Consider the following 25,553-nt stretch of genomic DNA (forward strand, 5'->3'; position numbering starts at 1 on the left):
ACAAATGTAATATAGACCTGACAAATACAGATATGATGGAAGGGAGTACTCCATACACCAACATAGAATTCATAAAGGCAAGTATTGGGAAAGCTGATGATTTACTCTAAGGATTTCAAAAATGAGACAAATAGGAAGAAAATATTAGATCTTACATTCATATTTTCTTTTTATCACACTCATTTAAAATTTTTTCTGTGTTTTATAACATACATAAAACAGTGCAGAAGCACCTAATTTATATTAAAAGTGTAGAAAATGTGGTTGCTCTTTCTTCACTTGTCATAAATATTAGAAGACCACTGATAAAATCTATACATTTCAGTTCCACCATTTTAACAGTATCTCCAAAATATCACAAAAACCTACTAGAGTACAGTTTAGAATCCAAGAGTAAGAAATACATCAGCTTTAACAGAAAGGCTAATTGGTGTCAACTAATAAGTGGCTAAGGAAACTATCTCTCCTTACTCTTAATCCCTTCACCTAAAGAAACAACAACAAAAAAAACCTCATCAAGCCTTAAAGGATCAGTTTTCAGTTTCTGCTGAACCAGCCTTGTTGTCTAAGGTTCCCAGGATGATGTGACCAAAACAGCTAGTGGGAAAACTACTGGTGAACACGCAAGGAGACAACCAATAACGATAAGCTCTTAACTCACCCTAAAAGAAATTACTCTCTTCTTCCAGGAGCATAAGTTATGAGAAAGCTACCAAGATTCCCAACAGACACAACTTAAAATCTCGTGGCTTCAGAGTGTCACCCAGTGGTGACACCAAGAGATGCAGGGTCCATCTGCGATATGAAACAGCACAGAGGAAAATCGTTTTCTCACAATATTGCAGCTCTGAGGACAGAGGGTTGGCGTGAGGCGAACGCGGGGTGGGGGGTGGGGGGCAGAACCGAGTGGAAAACCTCGAAACACTTTTAAATCTGAGGTGTCTTTACTTTTCCTCATTCTAGAGGCCTTCTTAACCTCAGGTTTTTACGGGGAAGTCTCTTCTCCAGGCCGCCCCCAGGCTTCAAATTTCGCCCAGGGGGAACAGACCACCGCCTAGAAAAAGGGGATGGGAGCATTTTCTGGATCGTGTTTAGTACATATTCCCACAGAAGTACACAAAAACGTCATGAGAACCTTAGCTCTGGACAACATGGGCAAGCATTCACCCTGGGAGGAAAAAGGGCTCCCGGGTCCGGCGTGGGGCGAAGAGGAGGGACCACTGACGTAACGCAGCTCTGGCGAGAAACGAGTAGAACAGGTAGAAGGCACTAGCGCGACCTGGTGGGAAAGGGTGGCTGACGATACAGTGATGGAGAAGTGGGCAGAAATAACAAGTGAAGACAACAGTAAAACCGTGAGAAATGGGAAATGGGGGAAGGCGTAATGGAAAAGGGAGGCACAAAAGAACTGCGGCGGGAACCGTAAAACACAGTGGAAAAGGCTTTTAGGTGAACGTATAGGAGAAAGCGCAAGCCACGCTGCTGAATTCAGCCCCCAGAAAAGTCCAGCTCAACCCTGCCCCTTCTCTACAGTACCTTCAGCTTATGGAGCTCCACTGTCTCCGCCGCCATCTTGGTGCCCCTCCACCCCGCTAGGCCCCCGCCCGCTGCCTCCGCCTCCAGGAGCTCCCGCCTAGGCGTAGAGAACCTTGGTCAGCCAATCGCTGACACGTTTACTCCCACAGCGTACTATCAGCCCTTCCCATTGGCCAATAGCCGCCGTCGCTCTCCCATCTCTCGACGGCTCTCCCCGGCTCCCAAAAGGCGGAGTAGCCAGGAGGGTGGGTTCTGCATCTTCCGAAGGACAGAAATGTGGACCAACTGCGCTTCCCCACAGCAGATCACCAGCCAACGGGTAGTGGCAGCGCCGATTCTGGTCCGCCAATAGAGGGAGCGCGGCTGCAGGGACAGCCGCTTCCTGGAGACTACAGGTGTAGGAGCGAGCGCCGCGCCCCTGGCCGGACGGGCTGGTGAAGCAGGCAGGTAGGGGACCCGAGACGCTGGTCAGTGGTACTGAGGAAAATCGGGGGGAGGTGAGGAAGGGGCGGCGAGTTGAATACTGAGAAGGGAACGTTATATAGAGCCCTGAAAGGAACCTACGAACGCGAGAGGGAGCCTGGGAGAAGCGTGGGCTGGGCTCCGGACTGGAGTTGAGGGAATTTCAGGGCCGGCCAGAGCTCCTTCCTAACCAGGCATCTTCAGCTTTAGAGCTCAGACGGTCAGAGCCACCTGGGGCTGCGTCTCTAGAGATTTTAAGCTCCGGTCCCTTCTTAGTCCAAGCCAAAAGCCGTGGGCAAATACTTGCGGCATCTACGCTCGACAGAAGGAAAGAGAATGCTGACTGCTTACATGCCAAAAATGGGCGCGACAGGGCGGACAGGCCCGACAGAAGAGGTGGGGAGGCAGAAGGTGGGCACCAGCGGCAGCTTGACTGCCCTTCTCGGTGGTTCTGATTGCACGACTCTCAGAACTCTGCACGCATGTGAATTCTTCACGATTCCTCATTAACTTCTTCAGCGAAGGAAAGGGAGCTACTGCCATTTGCTTCTCCTTGAAGTGCATGGCCCGAGCCTAGGCTTATTCCTTCATGTCAGGGCGAGGATCAGAGTAAAAACGACCATGTCTCTACAGTGTAGGAAGGGATATTCTTACCTTTTTCTTTCTTTTTTTTTTTTTTTTTTTTTTTTTTAAGATTTACCTATTTACTTGAAAAGAGCGGGAGAGGGAGAGATCATACATCCACTGGTTCACTCCCCAGATGGCCACAATGGCTGAGACCTGGAGCCAAGAGCTCCATCCCGGTCCCCACCATGGGTGGCAGGGGCCCAACCACTTGGGCCACCTTCTGCTGCCTTCCCCAGGCCCACCAGGAGGGAGCTGGATCAGCACTGAGCAGCTGGGACACAGACCAGTGCCCGTATGCAATGACTGTATGCAGGTGACAGTTCAACCCGCTCCACAGGCCTGTCTTCTCTTAAAGTTTTTCCTGGGTCTTTGGTTTTTCCATTCTGCATGAGAAAGCCATTTCATTCCCAATAAAGTGCAGGGGATTTGGGCTCCTTCAGAAACAATGGGGGAAACACTCTGAAAGAGGGGTTGAGAGGAAACAGTTGGGACTCCTGCCTGACGCCCCCACTGCGGTAGGATGAATGTGGGGGTGGCGCACAGCGAAGTAAATCCGAATACTCGAGTGATGAATAGCCGGGGCATCTGGTTGGCCTACGTCATCTTGGTAGTACTGCTGCATGTGGTTCTACTCAGCATCCCCTTCTTCAGCATTCCTGTTGTCTGGACCCTGACCAACGTCATCCATAACTTGGTGAGCACTAAACCACGCCCTTGTACCCACCCCAGACCTTTCCCAACCAAAACCAAAATCACCAATTGTTTGGGGATGTCTTCCTCTTGGGCTGAAGGGCTACTTTCTGCCCCTCACACTGGCCGCTTCTCTCTTCCTAGGCAATGTATATTTTCCTACATACAGTGAAGGGGACACCCTTTGAAACGCCTGACCAAGGAAAGGCTCGGCTACTGACGCACTGGGAACAGATGGACTACGGCCTCCAATTTACTTCTTCTCGCAAGTTCCTCAGCATCTCTCCTATTGTACTGTGAGTCTATGGGAAGTAGGGGAGATGCTGGGTTAGAAAGAACTCCAACAGCCAGGTGAAGAGGCCCATAGGGGAAGCTTTAAAAAAGCAGACTACTCAGCACTCTGCTTGGGATACGCACATCCCATATCATCCAGTACTGGAATGCCTGGGTCATTGTCCCCACTCTGCTTCGGATCCAGCTTGCTCCTAATGTGCACTATGGGAGGCAGTAAATGATGCCTCAAATACCTGGATCCCTGCCACAAACATGAGACCCAGATGGCGTTCCAGGCTCCTGGCTTCAGCCTGGCCTAGGCAGACTATTGCTGACTTTTGAAGTATGAACCAGCAGATAGAAGATATTTCTCTCTCCCTCCCTCTCTTTCACTCTTTCAAATAAATAAAACTTTAAAAATATAAAAAAGAAGACTATGTAAGTCCCCTTGAAGATATTGTGGTATACTACTAGTTCTGAGCTTACGAAGAGCAATAAAAGCAGCATTCCTTGCTGCCTCCTTGGTAGTAGGGAAATGGAGAAGGGACTGAGAAAAGATCAAATGTAAACTAATACCAAGTGATCAAGAAACAGAAACTAGCATATACTCTCCTATTAAAGGTGCTGATTATCTCCTCAGCCCCCAAGTTGATAAACCTGGAATATTTTAGATATCCTAGGACTATATGCAATAAAATTAGTTATTTAAAATAGAACAGGAGGCAGGCGTTTGGCTTAGTAGTTTAGATGCCTACATCCCCCAGCTGGGTGCCTGGGTTGGCTACCCAGCTCTAGCTCCTGACTTCAGCTTCCTGCTAATGTACACCCTGGGAAGCAGCAATGATGATGGCTCAAGTCATGGGAAACCTGGATTGAGATTGTAGCTCCCAGCTTCCTCTCCAGCATAGTCCCAACTGCTGAGAGTGTTTGGGGAGTGAGCCAGTGAATGGGAGCTCTTTGTCTGTTTCTGTCTCTGCCTCCTAAATAAGTAATTTTAAAAATAATAAAAGACAAAGTCTTTGAGAAGGCATGAATATGGATAGGGAAAACCAATCTCACTCCTGTTTTCTCTCTCCCCAGCTACCTCCTGGCCAGCTTCTACACCAAGTATGATGCTGCTCACTTCTTCATCAACACAATCTCACTTCTTAGCGTTCTGCTTCCTAAGTTGCCCCAATTCCATGGAGTTCGTCTCTTTGGCATCAACAAATACTGAGGGGTGGGACTGGAGAGCTTCGCAGGTGTGGGGAAGGCCTTGGAACAAAGGGCTATAAGCATCCTTCCATTCTTCTCCATTCTGTTTTCTGTACCTTGAAAGCCTTTGAACTATACAATCTTTCCCAAACTCCTAGGAAGGGAAGAGATTGGAAAATGGGCTCCATGGTCCAGCCCTGCTAAAGGCATCTTTCTTTGAATTAGAAAAGGTGGATGAGGCTAAGGGCCAAATCACCCTTCTCTACAGCAGGAAGTCACGTTAGGACAGCTTTTCCGGTGATGATGTTTCTTCATGTCTTTCACCCCTGCTACCTTCCAGGCCTGTTTTGTTGTGTATTTTCCTTACAATAAAGGTAAATTTTTTCAGCTATGGCTGCAATTTGATCAGCAGAAAGGAAGGGAAATACCCTCTAAGGCTGGGGAGGAAAGATGAAATACTGACTGAATGTACAGAACTTTAAGTAAAATGTATCCCCTCTCCTTTGATCCAGTAGGAGGTGCCCTTCACTCTCAGCTTATTCGGTAGGGAAAGGATTCTCAAGTGAGAAAAGGGCTCCGGCTATATGGGCAAAGAAGAGAGGGAAGATACAGGTTGCCAGTTACATATTTATAGAAAGATACTCTCCTGGCTTTAAATAGATATGTACATACAAAATGAACAAACTTAAAAAAATACAAACCCTTGGATCACAAGGGGGCATCTGGGAGCCCCTTCTGTATTCCCCCTCACCCAAGGGCAGAGGGCATGAGTCTGCTTTTTAAAAATTAATTTTGGCCATCCTTGCAGTAAGACTGGAGGTGGATGACTTACCCACAAGGTGAAAGAGGAAAAACAACAGTTTCCTCTCTCTGAAGTCTGCACTTTTTAAAATTAGGGCTTTTAACTAGCGCATCAAGGTAAAGAAGGAGGCTGCCTCCTGAATGCATCAAGAAATAAGATAAACTCATAGTTTTGAAGGGAGGAGGGGGAGTATCATCTGCTCTAAAAGCAGATGTCAAGAAAAAGGCATATGGACCACAGGGAAAGAACCAGTTCCCACATCCAACCCTAGTCCAAACCCTAGGTTCTTCACTCTAACCACCCCCTGTTTCTTTGGTATTGTCAGAAGACAAGATTCAGTTCCTGGATGCTAGGGGAAGAGAGGGAGAGTGCTTCAGGGTCTTTCTACAAGTACTGAGTGAACAATTTAAGCTTAAAATTTTCCCTTTTTAAAATATTTAAAAATAAACCAATCAAACTCCATCCTGTGCTGTACACAGCCCTTTTGACTCCCTGACATTGATTTGAGGAAAAGGGGGGAGGGCAGGGTGGGGATCAACGTTGGAAGGGCCTCCTCACTTTCTTCCGCCGTTTTGGTTTGGCTTCCCCCTTGGGTACTGTGCTGTTGGGTTTTGAGGCTGCAGTGGTCCCAGGGCCAGGCTGAGGAGCTGCAAAGAAATTCCCATTCGACATTTGGCCTGGAGGTACTTGAAAGATCCTGTTCAAGAAATCCTGAAGGTCAGCAGGAGGGCTATCTGGAGTGGCTCTGAGAGGAAACACAAGAATAATAAGACAGGAGATTAGAGTGAAAAATACCCTGAGTCAGTACCCAAGCTTCCTAGAAAGTAAGGCATTTAGGTATTCCTGAACACCAGTCATCCGAAACCGTAATCAGAACTGGAAAAGCAGATAGATCACTACTGAGAGAAATAACACCTACCTCTGCCGCCCACTGGTGCCCGGAATCCGAGAACCAAACGAGATGTGATAGGGGACTCTGTGGGTATCTGGGGAGATTCCCACACGCTGGCATCCAGCCCACTCTGCAAACAGGAAAATAATTAGCTACAACATCACAGTTGTAGCACTCAGGAGATCATGAAGTATGAGCCCATATTTCTTAGAGACAGAGTGTACCTGTGATGTCATACACCTTTCCATCCATCAGTGCAAAGTAGGTGATCTTGAGACCCAACATGCTTGACTCTGCCCAAAAGTCTCCTTCCTCAGCCGGATGCAGCCGATTGCACTCAGCACAGTATCTGGCACTCTTAGCATCCCGATCCATTTCAAACCTCCTGTAACCCAACACAAGGATAAGTCCTTAATTTGTCAACTCTGCTGTGCCAATGCTCTCATCAGTACTGAAAAATATGGCTGACACAACTAAAATTATCTCCATGTAAAGTTGTTTTATATGCCTTTTTATACCCTGCCCTCAACCTTCTATCTTAAAGCTAATTTTTCTTTCTACCAATGCCGTACTTCAAAGGCTTAATCTCGTGATGGAATAGTAAAGGCAGAAGCCAGGGGTATTTTTGCTCCTCCTCTGTACCCCACAATTACTAGTGATATTCACAAGGAAGGTCTCTGTTATCTAGTCCCTGAGCTGTGGCTGTCCCATCCCTGTCCTATTTCATACCTATGCTTTCCTTGGCATCGACTGCACATCATAGTATTCATCGCTTCCTTAAGGTCATCTTGTAGCTTGGAGAGAAACTCATTCACTGACCGACTCAGCTCATTCTCTGCCATTCGTTTCCTAAAAAAGAAAGGCTTTGTTAAGTAGTTGAATATTGAGGGAAATGCAAAGAAAGATCTTTTGGCTTCTTGAAGCCCCTCACTAGCTAGAAAAGAACTTCAGTTCTCTTCACCTCAAAGAGCCTCCACCCACAAGTCTAAGGGCCTTGTCAATTGATTTTTCGGGGCCGGCGTTGTGGCGCAGCAGGTAAAGCCACCATCTCAGACGCTAGCATCCAGTATGGGCACTGGTTCAAGTCCTGGCTGTTCTACTTCCAATCCAGCTCCCTGCTAATGTGCCTGGGAAAGCAGTGGAAAATGGCACAAGTCCTTGGGCCCCTGCACCCATGTGGGAGACCAGCAAGAAGCTCCTGGCTCCTGGCTCATTGAGCCCATTTAGGAAGTGAACCAGTGGATGGAAGATCTTTTTCCCCTCTCTGTAACTGTACCTTTCAAATAAATAAAACCGTTTTTTTTTTTTAATTGAGGATTTTTCATTGACCTCACCTGACATTATTCCCATCTCCAACTTACATCTCATATTCCTTCCGCCTTTCAGGGTTGCTGACAATGTCCCAAGCTGACCGTAAAACCTTGAAGGCCTCCTCAGCCCGAGGATGATGATTTTTGTCAGGGTGAACCTATCAAAAAAGATTTCATCACAGAGCCATTCCAAACCCCTTCCTAACTTGGGTCTATTCTCATATCAAAGGTTTCTCTTTCATCACCCTTCGCAAGAGTCAATATAGCTTACTGATTAATTGTTCTAGCTCTGCTTGAACCTAAGTTCAAGCCCGGTTGTGTCATTTGTTAGCTACATGATCTTGAATATTTTACCCAGCACAGATTTTTGAAAGGATTAAGTAATAGAGACGAGGTACACAGCACAGAATCTGGCACTAGGATGATCCACTATCCCAGTTTGCCTGAGGCTGCTCCAGTATGGCATTGAAAAGTCTCATGTCTCAGGAAACCCCCATGATACCAGGTGAATAGGAATGACTGGTCACCCTACTTGGTCCACACATACTTGGTAGCTTTGGGATCCGCATGGAAGGAAGACCTACACTTCCGGGAATGGAAAGTTCCTACCTGTACTTGTGGGGGAAGAAAAGTCTGTCAAAGTCCCTGCAGGTGCCTAAAGGTCAACCAATGAGGATCAGACCCACCTCAACCTTTAACCCCCATGCCCTGAATCTATAAAAGGAGTTCTCCCAATCTCTGACGCGAACGCGACTTCCCCGCCTGCCCCCCCCCCCTTGCTCTGTTGGGACTGGGGAACCTCACAGGGGAGCGGAAGCCCAATAAAAGCCTGTGAATTAATTGATTCGTCTGCCTGGGAAGATTTGTTATGCGCCGGACACCTTGCAATACTAAGTCCTTGCATTTTCATTTTATTATTAGTCAAAGTAAGAATTCCAAAAGTGTTACATCCTTCAGATTATTCTTTAACTAGAAAATTCCCATATCCAAAACTTCCTACAGTCGTCTGCCTTTCTGTCCCATGAGGCTTTTTATACACTTACCAACCTTTCATCTAACACAAATAGTATCCTCTCTTCCTACAGCTTCCTGTTGGTTCCCATCTCCACTCCCCAAAAACAGATAAAGCTAGTCTCCTCACTGATGCCAAAGAAGAATGCTGTCAAACTTCCCACGTTCTCAAGCTAACAACACCCTTTTAGATATGTTCACACTGAGGCCTAGTAAAGGTAGTAGGAACCACACATAAAAAGAAACCAACAGACACCAGGGCTCAAAGCATGAGAGAACTCTGGGATGTAAGGCAGATGTATGCATGATGGGAAACTTAACTACATTTGTACTGTAAGAAAAGTCAGTTAAAAATTATAATTGTCTGGGGCTGGTGCTGTGGTGTAGTGGGTTAACGCCCTGGCCTGAAGCACCGGCATTCCATGTGGGCGCCAGTTCTAGTCCCGGCTGCTCCTCTTCCAATCCAGCTCTCTGCATGGCCTGGGAAAGCAGTGGAAGCTGGCCCAAGTCCTTGGGCCCCTGAACCCGCGTGGGAAACCTGGAAGAGGCTCCTGGCTCTTGGCTTTGGATTGGCGCAGCTCCGGTCATTGCAGCCAATTCAGTAGTGAACCAGCAGATGGAAGACCTCTCTCTCCCTCTCCTCTCTCTGTGTAACTCTGACTTGCAAATAAATAAATATTTTTTAAAAAATTATAATTTTCCTAAGAACAATATCCTCAAGAGTGAGTTTCTGCTTAAAAAAAAAAAAGTGAAGGTGAGAAAAGAGCCCTACTATTTAGTAACCAGCTCACAGTGAGCAGTTGTCAACCCACTCCAAGAATAACCCAGGCTATCTCTTCACAGCATACATTTCCCACCAAACTGAATAACACTTTGCTATTGTTATAGGCCCGGTAGTTTATTGTATCTGTTATCATTAGTGGGAAACTTGGGTGCCCACTCCTCTTTGGCATCATACAACCCCTTGGATAACTGGCAAACTGTGATGTTTCAACAGTTCAGCTCCATACACTCAGTAAAAACAGGACTTCAGTGCAATTTACACACATTACTTACATTCATAATGTACCGAAGTAGCAATAACAATCATGTATCTCATAATAGCAGCCTAATATCTACTTCTAATAGCAATTTGCATGCTTACATTAAATCATTTCCCTCAAGCACCTACCACATCTCCTCTGCACATGCCCTTATCAATAAAAGCAACCAAATTTTCATGTAGGACAAGCACATGTGTACACCTCTCATATTTCCGCTTCATTTTCCTTCCCCTTCATATGCTGATTTGCTGGTCTTGAAATAGCCTTTTTTTTTTTAATTTATTTTTTTAATGTATTTGAAAGGCAAAGTGACAGGTGGGGAGTGGAGGCAGGGAGAGGCAGAGAAAAGAAATCTTCCATCCAAGGGTTCACTCCCCAAATGGTTGCTACAGCCGGGGAGCCAGGAGCCCAGAACTCCAGCTGGGTCTTTCACATGGGTGGCAGAGGCCCATGGCCCATCCTCTGCTGCCTTCCCAGGTTCATTAGCAGGGAGCTGGAAAAGAAGCAGAGCTCAAACCATGTTCCAATATGGGATGCCAGCATTGTCAAAATGCTGGCCCTAGCCTGTTTTCTTTTACCTGGCCCTAGAATAATTACATGCATTCCCTGAACCCTCCTGCACTTGTTCTATACTTACTCCTTAATTTGGGAGAGATGGATTTTCCCATGTTTAAAAAACCCTCTTGGAGTGGCATTTGTTCTAGAAGTTGAAGACAGCAGTAGGACACTCATGTCCCACATCAGAGAACATGGGTTTGACTCCCTGCCCCAGCTTCTGATTCCAGTTTCCTGCTAAGGCAGGCCCTGAGAAGCAGCAGTGATGGCTCAAATAGTTGAGTCCCTGACACCATGTGGGAAACCTGGATGGAGTTCCCAGCTCCCAGCTCTGGCCCCTCAGGCACTACAGGCATTTAGGGAGTGAACCATTGGACGGAAGCTCTGTGTCTCTGCCGCTAAAAAAAAAAAAAAAAAAAAAAAGGAAGAAAAAAAAACCTTTCTTTTCTTCAGTTGAGAGCAAATGAGGTATTTCTGACTAGGCCTCTACCTTACTCTAGTTAGAGGAACTTTAGATATTCCAGGATGAATGAATGCAACACTGCCTGTTATACCAGATTAAATCTTCCCCCTTCCCACCCCATAACACACACCAAAAAAAAAAAAAAAAGAAAGAAAGAAAGAAAACCTGAAATAGAAGGTCAGATCCCACAGCACAGAGGGAAAAAGTTTGTGATGACTTTTTTCTAAGAATGTTACCCTTAAGCTTCTAAAAAAAAAAAAAAAAAAAAAATACGGAATAAAGAAGAGCAAAAAGGCAGGGTACTCACCATCACTGCCAGCTGCCGATAGGCCTTCTTCAGTTCAACGTCTGATGCTGTGGCTTCAACCCCCAACACAAGGAAAGGGTTTAGCTCAGCCTCAGGAACCCCAGCCATGGTCAAGAGTCGAGCCACTTCCTCTTCAGGTTGACAGTTCCGCCCACCAGCTACAGGTGCATTCCCCTGTCTATTAGTCCTCTGCTTGACCCAAGGCAACTCCAGCCAACCCCGCTGAACTATTCTTACAAGCTGCTGCCATGGCCTGCTGTCTCTGAGCCAAGACAAGCAACGCTGGAAGGTCGGAGAGTCCAGCCAAGAGAAGAGCCAGGTGGCCTTATCCCTCCAGCCTAACTGGTCGCCCAATCCCACCAGAAATCGCCACCCCAACTGGAGACAGCCCAAAAAGAGGGCCAGAGCCAGAAGCAGCAAAGCACCCAGTAGCCTAAGAAAGCGGGTGAGCAGTCCTGCCCCGACGTACAAGGTGTGGTTTAGAGACTGGGTCATCACCTGGGCCCAGCCTCCAAGCCGTCCTGCCCAGACTCCCACCCACACCCTAAAAAGGTCCAGATCACTGCCTTTCAGCTGCCTGCATGCATAGATGAGATGACCACAGGTTTCCACGTACTCTCCCACCAGTGCCAGCAGTTCAATGAGCCACCGGAAGCCTGCGTGTCCGAGCTGACACAGTTCCTCTGCTCCCCACAGTCCCAGGCCTCTGCGCTTCTCAGCCTGACTCCGTTTGCGGCTCAAGCGATGTCGACCTGGGGACCTGGGATCTCTGCGTCCACCCTCCCGGGTATCCTCCTTGGTTGGGAGGCGGTGCCTCTGTCTCCGGGATGGAGCTTTCTTTCCACCGGACACACGTGAAAGATCACTGGGGAACTTAAGGGGTTCCTCATCATCATATTCTTCTTCCAACTCTTCTTTCCCCAAGGCTGGAGAGGTACAATGGTGGCAAAAGTTGCTCGAAGAGCCGTCTGCCCCCTCAGAGTAAGGCCCTTCTGGGACCCCAGGGCTCCCCTGGCAGTTGCAAGCAGATGGAATGGAAAAAAAAGCAGGGGTCCCCTCCTCCTGGTACCCAGCCTCATTCTCTCTTGAGAGGTCCTGGTCAACTCCGGAGTCCTCTGAGGACGCCTCACTCTGATCAGGGTCTTTTCCATCCCTAGGTGGTCCTGGACCCCTTGGGGGAGCCATGGCTTGGATCCGACCAGTGAGCTGGGTTTGGGGTCTGGGTGTACTTAGGACCAGAGTGTTCTGGGAGGCAGCGGGTACCATTAGAAGCAGTCCCTGTTGAGTCCCTGAGTCCTGAGAAAGAAAGTATTTCAGGGCCCACGGAGGGTCCTAAGGTCCTGAGGGAGGCACCACTGCTGTAGTGGGCTCCGCACAAGCCTCCTTCTCCGGGGTGCTTCTGGGCCATGACCCCGGGGCTTCCTGAGGGTTTTAAGTCACAGCCATCACGGTAAGTTCTGAAGCCTGTAACAGAGACAGCAAGGCAAGGATGGAACCAGGAGAGCAGTTAAACAGTCTCAAACTGGGGACAAATTTAAGGCACCCACCTTTCTGGTTCTCTCAAGTTCTGTTCTTTCCAGGCATTCGCCACACTAGCAGTTAAGTCAGAACCAGACCAACCACGACACCACATGCTCCCTCCCCGCTCCTTCAAATCTCCTTAATTTTTCCTTCTGGCCCCACAGACCTATCATCTTAAATAACAGGAAGGGGGAAGTACCTCAAAGGGTGTGGTCCGGGGCGAGGGTCACTCTTAGGGAAAAGGGAAAGACGGCCGAAAAGAGGGGCCGCAGGCTGCCAGAAAAGGGTGGGGATCGTGCCGCCCTTAGAGGAAAACGTGGAGGCGGAGCCCAGGATTGCCGCGGAGAAAGGCCTCCAGGTAACTCACGGGCTGGGTAGAAGCGGCGACGGAAACGTACCGAAGAGCGGCGGTAACTCCTCCCCCGCGAGCAGCTGGGCCTGGGGCCAGGGGGAGCTACGAGCGCAGCTCCCCCGGCTCCGCCTCCCGCTCACGCTCCGCTTCCGCCTTCCGTCCCCGCCGCGACAGCCGACCTGCTCCTACTTCCACCTCCGGGGTCACCACGAAAGAGACGGGAAGGAAAACGGAAAGCGGTTGGGCGAGGCGCGAGCCAGTCCGAGCCGTGTCAGCGAGGGCGGGCCTAGGGACTCCCTGACCCCACCCCTTAAAGGGCCCTGTGCTGCAGTCCCCCGCGTGCTGTGAGGGGGTGCCCGAAGGTTACACCGCTAGAAGCGGAGCAAGCGGTCTCTGCAGTAACGCCTGCGGACTCTGAGGGTTGCTTTGCCGAGACTGGTCGCGGTGGACAACTCCCGAACCATACATAGCCCGCTTCCCTTGCATACAAAACCTAGGAACCCAGAGGCGTCACCGCCCCGATGCCCTCTTTGCCGACTGCCGTGAGGACAGAGGCCTCTTTGTGTCCTGCAAAAGTGGAGCGGAGGAGAGGACGCCTCCGGCTAGCCCCCGCCCTGGCCCGGCAGCGCTGTCCCCCCCCCTTTCCCAGCAACCCTCCGGAGCCCGACCCAGCTGGCGAGCTGCCCCCAGTGACTGCAGCTCTCACGGCTTGGATCCGCCCCTCCGGACGGTGCTTCCAGGCCCGATCACGGAACGGGGTCAGGGGGACTGAGAGCGCAGTTCCACTGGGGCCGAGAACCATTGCCGAGTGCCAAGGAACACTGGACTCTTCTGCCTGCTGCTTTGCATCTCATTTGCATACCGAGCCCTACGGGCAGCGTCGACTCGAGACCCCCCTCCCCCTCGCGGACCCTAAATGGTCCCCTTCTCTGCACACGACTTCAGCCTTACAGCGATCTTGTCAGCGCCCCTTCCAGACCCCGTCTTGATCTGCAAGTCTGGCACTCATGAGCCCCCCACCGGCGCCCCCAACCAGTGAAAGCCCCTTCCCCGGGTCCCCGATCCCGACCACCCGGTTCTCCAGAAGACAATACTCCAATTCTCTGGGAAGTGGAAGAAACCAAGCCGAAGCGAGGGGGGCGCTGGGACCTCAGTTGGGATTCTGAGAGCTTCCAGTTGTCCAATCTTCTCTGAAGTATTCAGAGATCTTTCCCCTAAACCCTTTGCGACGCCCTACAAGACCCTTCCCCGATATACTTGGAGGTCTCTGGTCCCAAACTGGAGCAGAATGCAACCCGAGTCCCCCCCACGCACAGAGGAAAGAGTTGGAGGGGCCTGCCCCGTGATGTCACCCCCTCCCCAACACACACATGCACACCCTGTCCCCTTCCTCCACCTCCTAAGCTAGTTGCATTGGCTCACAGGGCTTGAGCTGCGACTTGCAAGAGTTTAGGGGCAACGAGCAGAGTGGCCCTGGGGGTACCCACATCCAACAAGCCGTTCCAGTGCCTGGGACCTCAGGGCGGGGATGCAGCTGGGAGCCTAGGGAAGCACTTCCACCTCCCCCCTCCTCAGCCGTGGCAGGGTGGTGAGTAGTTAACACTCCCTCCCCAACTTCCCCTTGTTTAGGCTCCCCAAACTTCCAAGCAGATTAAGGAGAGAAACCCCAGAATTCCTCATGCCAATGTCTCAGGTTGTTGGGTCCTTGATGTCCAAAAGACAGCTAAAGGAAAGTACCTACATCTATGCTACCCACTCCCACGGTGCCCCAGATGCCACCCCCTCCTCAGTGTGCCCCTTGCGGGACCTGCACTGAAATCCCATTAGCAGCTCCGACACCCTTGGGGAAAGGGAGGGGTAGGAAAAGTCCCGAGGGGAGGAGCAAGAGCTACCAGGATGTGAGACGTCTGTGGACAAGGCTCCCGCTCATTGCATGAGGGGCCTTGGGATACTGACCGTCTGGCTGGACGCCCTTTCCGGGACGGGATCCATGTCAGCATGAAGCTGAGACTTTAAAACCCTGACAAACTGGGTGATTGTTGCCACTTAATTCCTTGTCCCAAACTCTTAGTGTCTTTTTTTTTTTTTTTTTTTTTTTTTTGCCCCCTTTCTTCCCTGGGTTTGGAGCCACTGTCAGAAGACCCTACCATGACTCATTCTCTCCTCTTCTTCCTCCCTCTCCCCCCTCTATTAACCCCACCCTTGCCAATCCAGTGGGGTAGCATTGAGTCTCAGCTGCAGATGGGGCAAGCTTTCCTTTAAGCTAGAACAGGATGCTGGGACTTTAGCCCCTAGTCCTCTTAGTGCCTCTGCACCCCTCCCTACAAAGACCTGGGGCTTCCCAGACCTCCTGCCCTCACCCCAGAAAACTGGAAGGGAAAATCTCTTACCTTAGCAGATTTTCATTTAAGTTTTATTCAGTGCCTTTGTTTTAGAGGGTGGTGGAGAGACATCCCGCTCCCTTCACCCCACTGCTATAGATTTCTGTAATCACCCCAGCAGGGGCTGTGCTCCCTCTTGAAAGTGGCCATTCCTCAGAAGTAGAGGTGGAGTCCCTGTTTGCTGCCCCCTTGCAGGTTTCCCAACACCCTCAAGACATTCCTGGATGGATGAGAGGACCTGACACGGACCCACGCCGAAACCACCTTCTCTTTGGCCATGGAGGAGGACGCCTTCTTTCCCCTGGCTCTGACATCCGACTCAAGGGCCTTTAATCAACAACTCCCAGAGCCTCCGGACCCAAGATGTGTCTTGGAACCCCAGAACAATCCTGAACTGGCACCTGCCCTGGTGTGTGCCCTCTGCTGCTGTTTTGGAATCATCTACTGCTGCTTCGGTGAGGGCAAGACCAAGGTCCCGGAAAGGGGTGGCTGCCCAAGACGGTCACTCTCAGCCATGATGCCGACTTTCTGCTTGGCTTTGGGGCCACTCTGTCGGGGGGTGCCTGCCTTCAAGGGGGCCCACGCCGCCCTTGCCAGCTCCTTGACCATCCCCCACGCTCACGCCCCCAGCTCTGACCTTTGGTGTCCCTCACTTGCCCTCCTCCTCCTCCTTCTCCTGCTGCTCCAAGTCTCACTTCCAAATCATCCTCCATGCTAATACTCCTGCACCCCTCTTCCTAGCTGCCATCCTGGGAAGATCAGACCTTCTTTCTGCACTTACTCTCCCTGGCGCATCCATCTTACCTCCCAATGTGCCCTTTCATCCCCTTACAGTTCTGAGACCACCATGCCCACCTTGCCCTCCCTGCGTTTGTCTCTTTCTGCCCCTCGCCTTGAGGTCCTTGGTGTGCTGCTCGTGTCCTCTGCCCCTCTGGGTAGTCATTCCTTTCCCTCCCGCTCCATCACCTGTCCGCCCCCACACCGTGTCAAGCCCCCTTTCTGCATCTCAGTGCCTCCTGCCTCCCTTCCCAGGCTACCGCTGCTTCAAGGCAGTGATGTTTCTCTCGGGCCTGCTGTCGGGAGCCCTGGTGATCTTCCTGTTGTGCCACAAGGAGCAAGTGCTGGAGACACAGCTGAGCCTGGAGGTGAGCGCAGGCATCGCACTGGGCATCGGACTCCTCTGTGGCCTGGTCACCATGCTGGTTCGCAGTGTCGGGCTCTTCCTGACTGGTCTCCTGCTAGGTCTGACCGTGGGCGCCGGGACTCTGCTGGGCACTGAGCCCATCTACCAGCCACCTTCAGCCTGGGTGCCAGCTGGGGCGCTGGTGGGGCTGGCACTGCTGGGAGCCCTGCTCACGCTTCGGTGGCCACGTCCGTTCACAGTTCTGGGCACAGCCCTGCTGGGTGCTGCAGTGCTGGTGGCCTGTGCTGACTACTTCCTGGAGGGACTGGTGCTGGGCAGTCGGCTGGGCCAACGCCTGCAGGCACTTCCGGCCTTGCCTCCTCTCTGCTGGTATAGCTGGGTCTTACTGGGGACCTGGCCAGCCTTGGGGGCTCTTGGGGCCCTGGCCCAGTGGAAACTCATGGCCGAGGAACACGGAGGTCACGCCAATGGTGAGTTAGCGCTGTGGTAGGTACAGAAGCAGCCAACCTGTGCCTACTCGTGTCCTCAGTTCCCAGACTTGGGGAGGGGGGGGGGAGAAATGGCCTGGAGGTGGGGGAAGGCCCTCCAGAGTAAATGCCACAGGGAATTAAGAGAAGGCTGGAGTCGAAGGAGCCAAAAGAGGGCTGGGCAAAAAGGAGGAGAGAAATTGTGAGGGGGAGGCAGGGAGGAGCTTTTCAGAATGGTCGTGGAAGGAGAGGAGGATCTCAGGGAGAAGCAAGAGCAAAGAGTAGGAGAATTCTAAAGAGGCATTTCTCCTAGGATATAGGGAGAAAGGTGAGGCTTGAGAAAACCATAACAGATCAAATGGGCTTCTCTAGGGAGCACATGTGTTGGGGGGTAGGAGGGAGGAGGGTCTACAGAGGCATCCTCGAGTCCACATTACCCTCCCAAGCAGGGGTGGTGAGCCGTCAGCAAAGGCATCTCCAGCTCCTTCGGCTCCACCAGCAAGAGGCCAAGTGGCACCGGAGCCCCCCTGGGGCGGGGCTTTGTGAGGGAGGCTGTCGGCGACAGCCGCTCCCTAGTGCCCGAAGCCCTGCCGACAGTCTGGCTCCGGTGAGTGGGAGCTGGGGCACCCCAAGGGGTGGGGTACAGCATATATGGATGGGGAGGGTCAGGGTGGGAGGGAGACTCTGACGCAGGCCCCGCCTCCCCCCTCCAGAGTTTTCTCCAGAGTCTTCGAGACCGCCAGCTGGGACCAGGAACCCAGGCCACAGCCCCGCATACCACCTTGGACTTGTATTCTGACTGCGGTTCCACTGTACCTCTCACCACACCCTCTGGCCCCACCCAGACCGGACCTTAAACCTCCACGGTCGCCCCTAACCCTAGTGAAGGCCTGGAGACACTCAGTGGACGGGCCCTGAGCCCAGGGGACCCGCACACAGACTCCCCCACCTCTTGGATTTGGGGATAGGATCGGGGCTCTACCCCAGACCAGCTGTGGAGGGATATGTTTCTGGGACACATAGGAATCTGGTGGGGTCGGAAGGGGATGGTGAGGAATGGAAATAGTAGCACCTACCTCTGTCCAGCAATAGAGGTGCCCTCACACCCAAAGAAACTGACCCCCTAATTCTCTCCAAACCAAGGAGGATCCTTGCCCAAACAGCTTCTTAAATGCCTGCTCCAATGTGCCACACGGTGGTAAAACAAGGGGTCTTGTTTTTCTAGGACTTACAGAAAATCAGGTAGCCTCCCATGGCATTTGAAAGCTTTTTAATGGGGAGAGGAGTTCCAGGATCCCCCAATCCCCAGGTCTCCCACTAGGAGGTCACCGGGTTTCTTGTCGGCCTTTTGCCCTGCACCCCATAGGACTGAGCCCCCTTCTTCTACCTCAGTTGGGAGCACTACCCACCGTGGTGCCTCAGTTTCTCTGCTTCCCGATCTAGGGAAGAGCACAGAACCATGCCCGCCTCAACACCACCTCCCCCTAAAGTGGCTCCTTGTTCCAAGGAGACAGCATTGGTTCACATGCCAGTCTTGCCCCTTTTCCCAGAGGATCTTGGTCTTCGGGCTGCGTGGCAGACAAGTGCCTTATCTGCTTCTCACTGTGGATGATACTAATCCTTAATGCTGACCCACTCACTGACCCATTCTAACTCTTCCCCTCTCTGCCTCTCCTGCCCAAGGTCCGTGTCCTGGTTCCCCAGACAACATGAAGGAAGACATATCCCTCCTCTGGGCAGCAAGGCCATGATGGGAGGGAGGAAGACCTTGGGAACATTGAATAAAATGGCATTAAACCCTGAACCAGGGAGTCCAGCCTCTGCTGTTGCTGCTCTTCTCTTTCTCTGCACCCCAAAACGAGGAGCCGTGTTGACAAATCTTCTGTCCCTTACAGGTTAGATAGGGGTGCCCCGCTCAGCCTGTTGTAGGAGCCACACACCAGACAGCTGAAGGAGGAGCTCTGCTGTCCTCCCTTGTCAACATGGAGTTTGCCTTTATTAAACACAAATGTGCCAAACGCTCTGCCAGGCACCTCACTTACAGTCTTTCATTTACTGCAACCGCCCTGCAGGACTGGGGAATCCAAAGTTCAAGGAGGTTAATTAGCCTGCCCAGAGTCGGAAGCAAGCAAATGCGATTCACAAGGTTCACAAGGCCTCCAAAGCCCTGGCTCATTTGACAAGCTGTGCCCTTTCTCACACCGTATGGAGGGGAAAGCAGGCGCCCACCCTCCCCAGCTGTTCCCTTGTGTCAGCTGGCAGCCTGGCTGACGCTCCGCTCTGTCATCATCTTCCAGAGAGTAGATGACACAGCTGGAAGTGCTCTCTGGGATGGGGGGAGTGGGAAATGGCTGGAGTTCGGGGATTGAATTAAAGGTAGGGAGGCATTTCCCAGGTGGACAAGGGCACGGGAGAGTAGTGGCTGGAAGTGGAACTAGAACAGAGGTCCATGGTTCACGCTCCTGATGCAGTGCCCGCATAGTTCAGTGAGTAAACATTTGATTTGGCCTTAGATCACTGGGAGGATGACATTGGGAGAAAACGAAAGGGTGGTCGCGTCTGCGGCTGAGGGCGTCCTGTCCGAGACCGCGTCGGTGTCTACGGCTGAAGCGGTGGTCGCCAGAGATGTGCCCGTGACGGAGCGAGTGGTGCCCTCACCTGGCAGCGTAGGTTCTGGGGTCTGAGGGTGACAGTGCATCCAGTCCTGGGCGACACTTTTGGGATAGCCTTTCTCTACGCGAAGCTGCCGGTTGAGACGCCAGTACTCTCCGCCCTTGAAGAAGTAGACGTGGCCATCACGCCAACTCACAGCAGCCGAGGGCTGGTCTGGCACTCCCGTAAACAGCCCCTTGATTGGTTTGGGGTAGCGGCTGAAGTCCGTCGGGGCCAGCTCGTCCCACTGCCAGTACCCCGAGCCCTGGGTATGGGGTAGGTGGGGAGAATAAGAGGATGAGGAGAAGCTTAGGCACCCCGTAGAGGTCACCCTCACCTGCAGATCTCTTGCCCACAGGAAGCCACTAATTCTCAGCATGAAATCATCCATTCTCCAAAGAAGCAATTTGCCCTTGTTTGGAACTGTATACCTTAAAGAGGAACACCTTTTGGTTGAGAGGCCAAAAGAGAGCAGCATCCAGGTTAGGCTCGATCCGATTCAGCTTCTTGGGGAAGCCAGGAGCCATCTTGAAATTAATGTAGCGCCACACCTTGTCTCCTGAGAACCGTGAGGAAAGAACAAATCACCTCTGTCCTCGGGTGAGTTTTGGCCCCTGCATTCCAGGGTCTCAGAAATGTCTTGCCTCTCCCTCCCTTTCCTTGGGAGAAGGCCTCTCTCAGGCAAGACGCTGCAAGCAGCCCCCTTACCCTTGAAGAAGTGGATCCTCTGTGTTCGAGGAGAGTAGACAGCAGCATCCAGGTTTCCCGGGAGCCCCTCCCAAAGAGCAGACACTCGGAACAAGGGGCCCAGCCCTGCGTCTGTCACGGTCCACACGTAGTCCCCCCGGAAGGCATAGGTCTTCCCACGGGGCCCTGCGAGCAAAGTTGTATTGCTGAGTCAATGAGACAGAGGTCAAGGAAAGACTTGTGGGTGTCTCAGGGCAGCTGGTCATTTGCCCTCCTCCCATACGCTGAGTCTTAAAAAAAAAATCTACTCCAAGTGGCTTCCAAGGTGTCCTCTCAACCAAGTGCCACAGCCTCCTTAACACACATTCCAATTAATATAGGCTTCAACATCTTGTTGCATTTCTAGGTATGTTCTGGTGGCTTCTACAGGGTAGCAGCCTTGATAAGCGCCTGTCTGCACCAGTTCGAGTCCCGGCTGTTCCTCTTCCAATCTGGCTCTCTGCTGTGGCCTAAGAAAGCAGTAGAAGATGGCCCAAGTCCTTGGGCCCCTGCACCCGTGTGGGAGACCCAGAAGAAGCTCCTGGCTCCTCGGCGCAGCTCCGGCCATTGGGGCCATCTGGGGAGTGAACCAGCAGATGGAACACCTCTTTCTCTGTCTCTACCTCTCTCTGTAACTCTGTCTTTCAAATAAATAAAATAAATCTTAAAAAAAAAAATAAGTGCCTGTATGGCCTATCTTTAATTTGGCTCTGAATCTTCCCTCTGTGCCACATCTCCTTCTGTGGCCACCAACTCCCGCCTGGGGTCTAACCTCCATTGCTCATGCTGAAGTCCCATGTCATTCCTATCTGGGCAGGCTAGAGGGTCAGCAGGCTGCCCCCACTGCCTGCCTACAGAGCCTGGAGGGAAAAGGCCTCACCCAGCATCACAGCGTCCAGTTCACCACTGCAGGGGTTTGGCATGGGACCGGGCTCTGTGGGCAGCTCTGTCTCTTCTTCTTCCTCATCTGTTGTCTCTGGGATCTTCTTGCCTGCAAGAAACAGTGCTGTGTAAGGAGGGACCTCCTAGCACCTGGCCTCCCCATTGGCCCAGAGGATCCATATACAGGGAAGAGGGAATCCTCAGGGTTCCCTTGGTGGTACGCAGTATCGTTCGTATTGACACCAGCAAGAGACACATTTTGCTTTCGAGAAGCGCCAGAAAGGGGGAAGGAGGCTTGCTGAGATGTGTATCCTCTACCCCCAAGAATAGATGAGAGGGGCAAGTGGCCTACAAGGAAGATGAGACATGGAAGAGCCAGAGAAGAGTTCCTGACAATGAAGAAGGCTGGAGAAGTGGGCTAGGGGGAGAGAACTAAACCAAACCAAACCCCTCCATGGGAGCTTGATTTGTCTCTGCAAGTTGGTCAGACTGACCGTAGAGAGCCTGGATCCCTGCCACATCGTCCGGGTGCAACCGGAAGTAGGGTCGGTAGCCAGCATAGACAGGAGCCATGAGGGCCTTGGTGTAGCGGGAGTGGCCGAGCCCCAGGGCGTGGCCCAGTTCGTGGGCTGCGATGATGCGCAGGTTCACTCCCCGGTAGGTGCCCTCAGTCCAGAGCTCATCTTCATCAAAGTGCACACTGCCCAGCTCTGGGATGTCAGCGTGGGCCAGGACTCTCCCTGGACAAAGGCAAAGTGGACAGGAAGGAGGTTAGAGCCCACCAGCTTGGGTCCTAGCCTGCTTGGTATTACCCCTAGTCCCCACCCCCCAGCCATGATCCTTGTCTCTTGGATGTCCTTTACCTCCCCAGCCACTCTCTCTTCTCTGACCCAGGCCTCAAGTAGGGGAACTTAAGCCAGGGAAGGAGGCACACGCTTCCAAGAAGAGGCTTGGTTAGGCCCAGGCAGGTGAGCAGCTGCTCCTCCAGGGAATGTTAGAGAGTGTAGGGTGCAAGCGGGCCTAGGGCAGCCTGCACATTAAGGTTCCAGAGTCCTGGGCTGAGGGAGACACAGGAGATCTTCGCCGTCTGTGAGGTGGAAACCGAGAGATGGCACCTACCAGGCCCATCGAAGGCATTGGAGCAGTAGAGGCTCTGGCGGCCGTGGAAGGAAAGGCGGATGTCAGCCCGGCCGGCCTGCACCTCCTGGAAGGTCAGGGGGGCCACCTCACTCCAGTACCGGAAGGCTTGAAGCAGGGCTTCCCGAGCTATGTGGGATGGGAGGGTGGAGGGCAGGTTCAGGATGCGGAAGGTCAGGTGCTTCTTCCTCCAGCGGCCTGGTCAAGAGACCAGAAAATAGGTTAGAGACAGAGATCATTTCAACAGCTCCAGAGAGCTCCCGGAGTCTGGGCACTCACAATTCCCTCCAGGCAGGTAATAACCAGATGACAACCCATTCAATATCAAGCTGCTGCAGGCTGTCCCAAAGCTGCCCGAGCTCCAGGACGGCACCACCTACACCCTCCCTTTCCCTGTCTCAATCCTCACCCAGCAGCAGGTATTTAAGGGTCTTCTGATTGAAGGGGTCTTCCAGGCCACAACGAGGCTGCCTCATACGGGCCCTTACGGCATCATCCAGCTGCCCTGAGACTGGCAGCTCAGATGCTTCCTGAAAAGCCCTGGAAAGAGGAAGAGAGATAAGTCCACTGGAGCCGAGGATTCTGAAAAAATGGAAACTGGGCACGGCTCTCTGGCCTCCCGCCGCCCAAGGTGTTGGCTGAGAATGGCATAGAATCTCTGAGGCTGATGTGGTCAGCCCAGGCTCCAGTCCTCATAGGAGAATCTTTCTCTTGGACCCGCAGAAATGGCGGTCTGCAGCTTCACCCTCCCACATCTCCGTCTCTCTTGTTTGAGTGAGAGTTCCCTCGGGTCTTCTCTCTTCTCCCCTACTGCAGTTTTTTTTCTTTTTAAGATTTGTTGATTTGAAAGGCAGAGTTACAGAGAGAGAGAGAAAGAGAGAGAAGGAGTAAGATCTTTGATTCACTCCCCAAATGGCCGCAACAGTTGGGGCTGAGCCAGGCCGAAGCCAGGGAGCTTCATCCAGGTCTCACACATGGGTGCAGGCAAGCACTTGGGCCATCTGCTGCTGCTTTCCCAGATACATTAGCAGGGACCTGGATCCGAAGTGGAGCAGCTGGGATTCGAACCGGCGGTCATGTGGGATGCTGGCAGTGCAGCAGCGGTTTAACCCACCGCACCACAGCGCCTACTGCAGTGTCTAACTGTCGGCTCTGGGGAGGTGTCTGCTCCCCTGCTCCAGAGATTCTCCACGCAGTGCTCCCACCTGATGACCCATCCTCCCTCAGCCTTCTCCCCTCTGGAAGCACTCTCCTCCCAACCTAGCCTGCTCTGGGGCACTGTCATCCACCTATGGACCACTGTAGGGCCCGTGGGCTTTCCAAGGGATCTGAACAGAACAAAAGAACAGCAAGAAAAACAATCCACTACAAATAAAATATTGAGGAACATTACAAAAGAGGAATAAATAAATGCCGAATTAAGTGTGTACAAAAAGTAATACCAGAGCAGCAACTCAACTCATTGCTTTACACATAAATGATACTTCATGTGGCCATACTGAAATGTTAGCACTTTGCATATGATGTGGGGTACAGCCTCCAAAGGAGCACTTGGAGCCTAGGAAGAGCCAATGAGCATGCTTCCCACATCCCCGCATCACCCCGAGCCCCGCCACCCTGACAAGGATACAACGTCCCCTAGAACTGGATGTGGAAGGGATGAGAGGAGGGAAGATGGCCTCGCCATCTCAGCTCCAACGGCACCTTTGGAGCCTTGCAGCCTCTCACCTCAGAGCCTCCGCAATATCTTCTGGCCTGAAGACCTGAGGTCCTTCCAGAGGTTTCTGTAGATACCCATATTGCAACAGGTAATCCTACGATGTGGACGGAAGCGAACGGAGTGAAAAAGGAGGCTGGGTTAGGGTCAGCTGCTAAGTGACCCGACAGGCCCATCCAGCAAGGAGGAAAAGGAGAGGCATCTTAGAGACCAGGTGGAGCAAGGAGAAGGAGCAGGAGATGGGCGGGGCAGGTCCTGGAGTGGAGAAGGGAAGGGAAAGACTGGCAGGTAGAAGAGCAGCAGGAGGGGGCAGCAACTCCTGTCTCTACCCGGCCTCTCCATCCCCAGGGACTCACCACAGCTGCCTCCTCTGCAGGCCCCAGGGCCCGGCCTGAGACCGTCGTGGGGAGGAGGAAGCCCAGCCACAGCCGCTGCCAGTTCATGGTCCCACCGCACAGGAGCTCCAGGGGCTGCCCGTGCCCTCTGGCCCCAGATTTCCAGGAGCTTGTGGAGTGGGGCCAGGCGGGACTCTTACCTCCAGTTCTTCTCACTGCCAGCCTCTGGTTCTCTTTATAAAACTCCAGCTGAGGGGAATGGGGGCAGTGGCAGTGGGAGGTGACTCAGCCCTTAGATATGTCGCAATTTTTCACCATTTTAACCCCTGCCCTGCCAGAGAGTGGAAGCCAAGGAGAACCCCCAGTGGCCTCCGTGGAGTCCTCTACTGACCATGGGAACGTGTGCTACATACAGCTCCAGGGTGGGCATCCTAGCAGGGAAAGTCTACAGACAGGGACCATAATGTGCCTCGGAGCGGGATATATCAGTGCCCCCAGGACCCTGGGCCAGCCAACCCCTCAGCTGCCTTCTCCAGGATAGGAAAAAATTCAAGAGTACCTCAACAAGTTCAAAGGTAGAAAGTGATCATGTATATCTCTCTACAAAAACTACAAGAGGGGCTGGTGTTGTTGCGGGTTAAGCTGCCACTTGCAATGCGGCATTCCATGTTAAGAGTGCAGGTTCAATTCTTGGCTGTTCCACTTCTGATCCAGCTCCCTGCTAATGTGCCTGGGAAAGCAGCGGAAGATGGCCAGGTGCTTGGGTCCCTGCATCCATGGGGAGACCCAAGTGGAGTTCCAGGCCCCTGGCCTCTGCCTGAACCAGCTGGCCATTGAGGCCATTTGGGGAGTGAACCGCAGAGGAAAGATTCTCATTCTCTATCTCTCTTTCTGTAACTCTTCCTTTCAAATAAGTAGACCTTACACAGATGGAAAGAAAAAAAAAGTTTGTGGTTTTGGGCTTTTGGCATAGCAATTGGGGCACCGTTTCAGACATCCACTCTCCATATGGGAGTGCTTGGGTTCAAGTCTCAGCTCTGCTTCCAGTTCCAGCTTCCTGCTGGTATGAACCCT

The 25,553-nt window shown here is 52.1% G+C and overlaps 5 protein-coding genes across 28 annotated transcripts in view; 2 read left to right on the plus strand and 3 right to left on the minus strand.

Annotated features, from left to right (window-relative positions):
- SARNP (SAP domain containing ribonucleoprotein) overlaps positions 1–1,594 on the minus strand; it is a 62,887-nt gene extending 61,293 nt beyond the window's left edge. For 7 of the 14 annotated variants that reach the window (XM_089308468.1, XM_089308470.1, XM_070052355.2 and 4 more), the window contains exons 1-2: positions 1,537–1,594; positions 662–795 (exon numbers count right to left, since the gene is read on the minus strand). Coding sequence is in view for 1 of the 14 variants with exons in the window: in XM_051832845.3 (XP_051688805.1) it covers positions 1,537–1,572 (36 nt within the window). In the remaining 13 variants the exon portion in view is untranslated. The remainder of the gene's footprint in view (positions 1–661; positions 796–1,536) is intronic. The other 7 variants (XM_089308466.1, XM_051832845.3, XM_089308467.1 and 4 more) reach the window with 1 other exon arrangement.
- Positions 1,595–1,909: 315 nt separating this feature from the next.
- On the plus strand, positions 1,910–5,167 carry ORMDL2 (ORMDL sphingolipid biosynthesis regulator 2). 3 transcript variants are annotated; one of them, XM_089308472.1, is made up of 4 exons: positions 1,910–1,983; positions 2,862–3,319; positions 3,460–3,611; positions 4,669–5,167. In XM_089308472.1, exons 2-4 carry the CDS (start codon positions 3,146–3,148, stop codon positions 4,802–4,804), a joined length of 462 nt encoding a protein of 153 aa, XP_089164598.1. In that variant the 5' UTR covers positions 1,910–1,983; positions 2,862–3,145; the 3' UTR covers positions 4,805–5,167. The 3 variants fall into 3 exon arrangements, with proteins under 3 accessions (XP_089164598.1, XP_051701596.1, XP_051701597.1); XM_051845636.3 differs by having other exon boundaries at positions 3,145–3,319; XM_051845637.3 differs by having other exon boundaries at positions 1,910–1,979; positions 3,145–3,319.
- A 228-nt stretch (positions 5,168–5,395) lies between these two features.
- DNAJC14 (DnaJ heat shock protein family (Hsp40) member C14) lies at positions 5,396–13,025 on the minus strand. Its single transcript, XM_089308457.1, is given in 8 exon segments — positions 5,396–6,329; positions 6,504–6,606; positions 6,701–6,861; positions 7,206–7,325; positions 7,838–7,944; positions 11,166–12,344; positions 12,346–12,629; positions 12,886–13,025. Coding segments are annotated over 7 exon segments (2,109 nt in total). The 5' UTR covers positions 12,574–12,629; positions 12,886–13,025; the 3' UTR covers positions 5,396–6,118.
- Positions 12,913–21,085, plus strand: LOC100341932 (transmembrane protein 198). Of its 8 annotated transcripts, none has more exons than XM_089308458.1 (5): positions 12,913–13,044; positions 15,615–15,874; positions 16,452–17,033; positions 17,477–17,637; positions 17,744–18,834. In XM_089308458.1, exons 2-5 carry the CDS (start codon positions 15,697–15,699, stop codon positions 17,885–17,887), a joined length of 1,065 nt encoding a protein of 354 aa, XP_089164584.1. In that variant the 5' UTR covers positions 12,913–13,044; positions 15,615–15,696; the 3' UTR covers positions 17,888–18,834. The 8 variants fall into 8 exon arrangements, 7 of the variants coding, with proteins under 7 accessions (XP_089164584.1, XP_069908451.1, XP_069908450.1 ...); XM_070052350.2 differs by having other exon boundaries at positions 17,480–17,637; XM_070052349.2 differs by having other exon boundaries at positions 12,922–14,626; positions 17,480–17,637.
- On the minus strand, positions 19,008–24,751 carry MMP19 (matrix metallopeptidase 19). 2 transcript variants are annotated; one of them, XM_051832839.3, is made up of 9 exons: positions 24,680–24,751; positions 24,156–24,241; positions 22,837–22,967; positions 22,410–22,625; positions 21,785–22,030; positions 21,289–21,399; positions 20,391–20,555; positions 20,114–20,241; positions 19,008–19,947 (listed from the first exon to the last, which is right to left on the minus strand). In XM_051832839.3, the coding sequence occupies exons 3-9, from the start codon at positions 22,901–22,903 to the stop codon at positions 19,540–19,542; spliced, it is 1,341 nt and encodes a 446-aa protein (XP_051688799.3). In that variant the 5' UTR covers positions 22,904–22,967; positions 24,156–24,241; positions 24,680–24,751; the 3' UTR covers positions 19,008–19,539. The 2 variants fall into 2 exon arrangements, with proteins under 2 accessions (XP_051688799.3, XP_051688798.3); XM_051832838.3 differs by having other exon boundaries at positions 24,501–24,741.
- Positions 24,752–25,553: the final 802 nt, after the last annotated feature.

The sequence above is a fragment of the Oryctolagus cuniculus genome, chromosome 11 (genome assembly GCF_051225735.1).
Source record: "Oryctolagus cuniculus isolate XC-2025 breed Fujian yellow rabbit chromosome 11, ASM5122573v1, whole genome shotgun sequence".
NCBI classification, from domain to species: Eukaryota; Metazoa; Chordata; class Mammalia; order Lagomorpha; family Leporidae; genus Oryctolagus; species Oryctolagus cuniculus.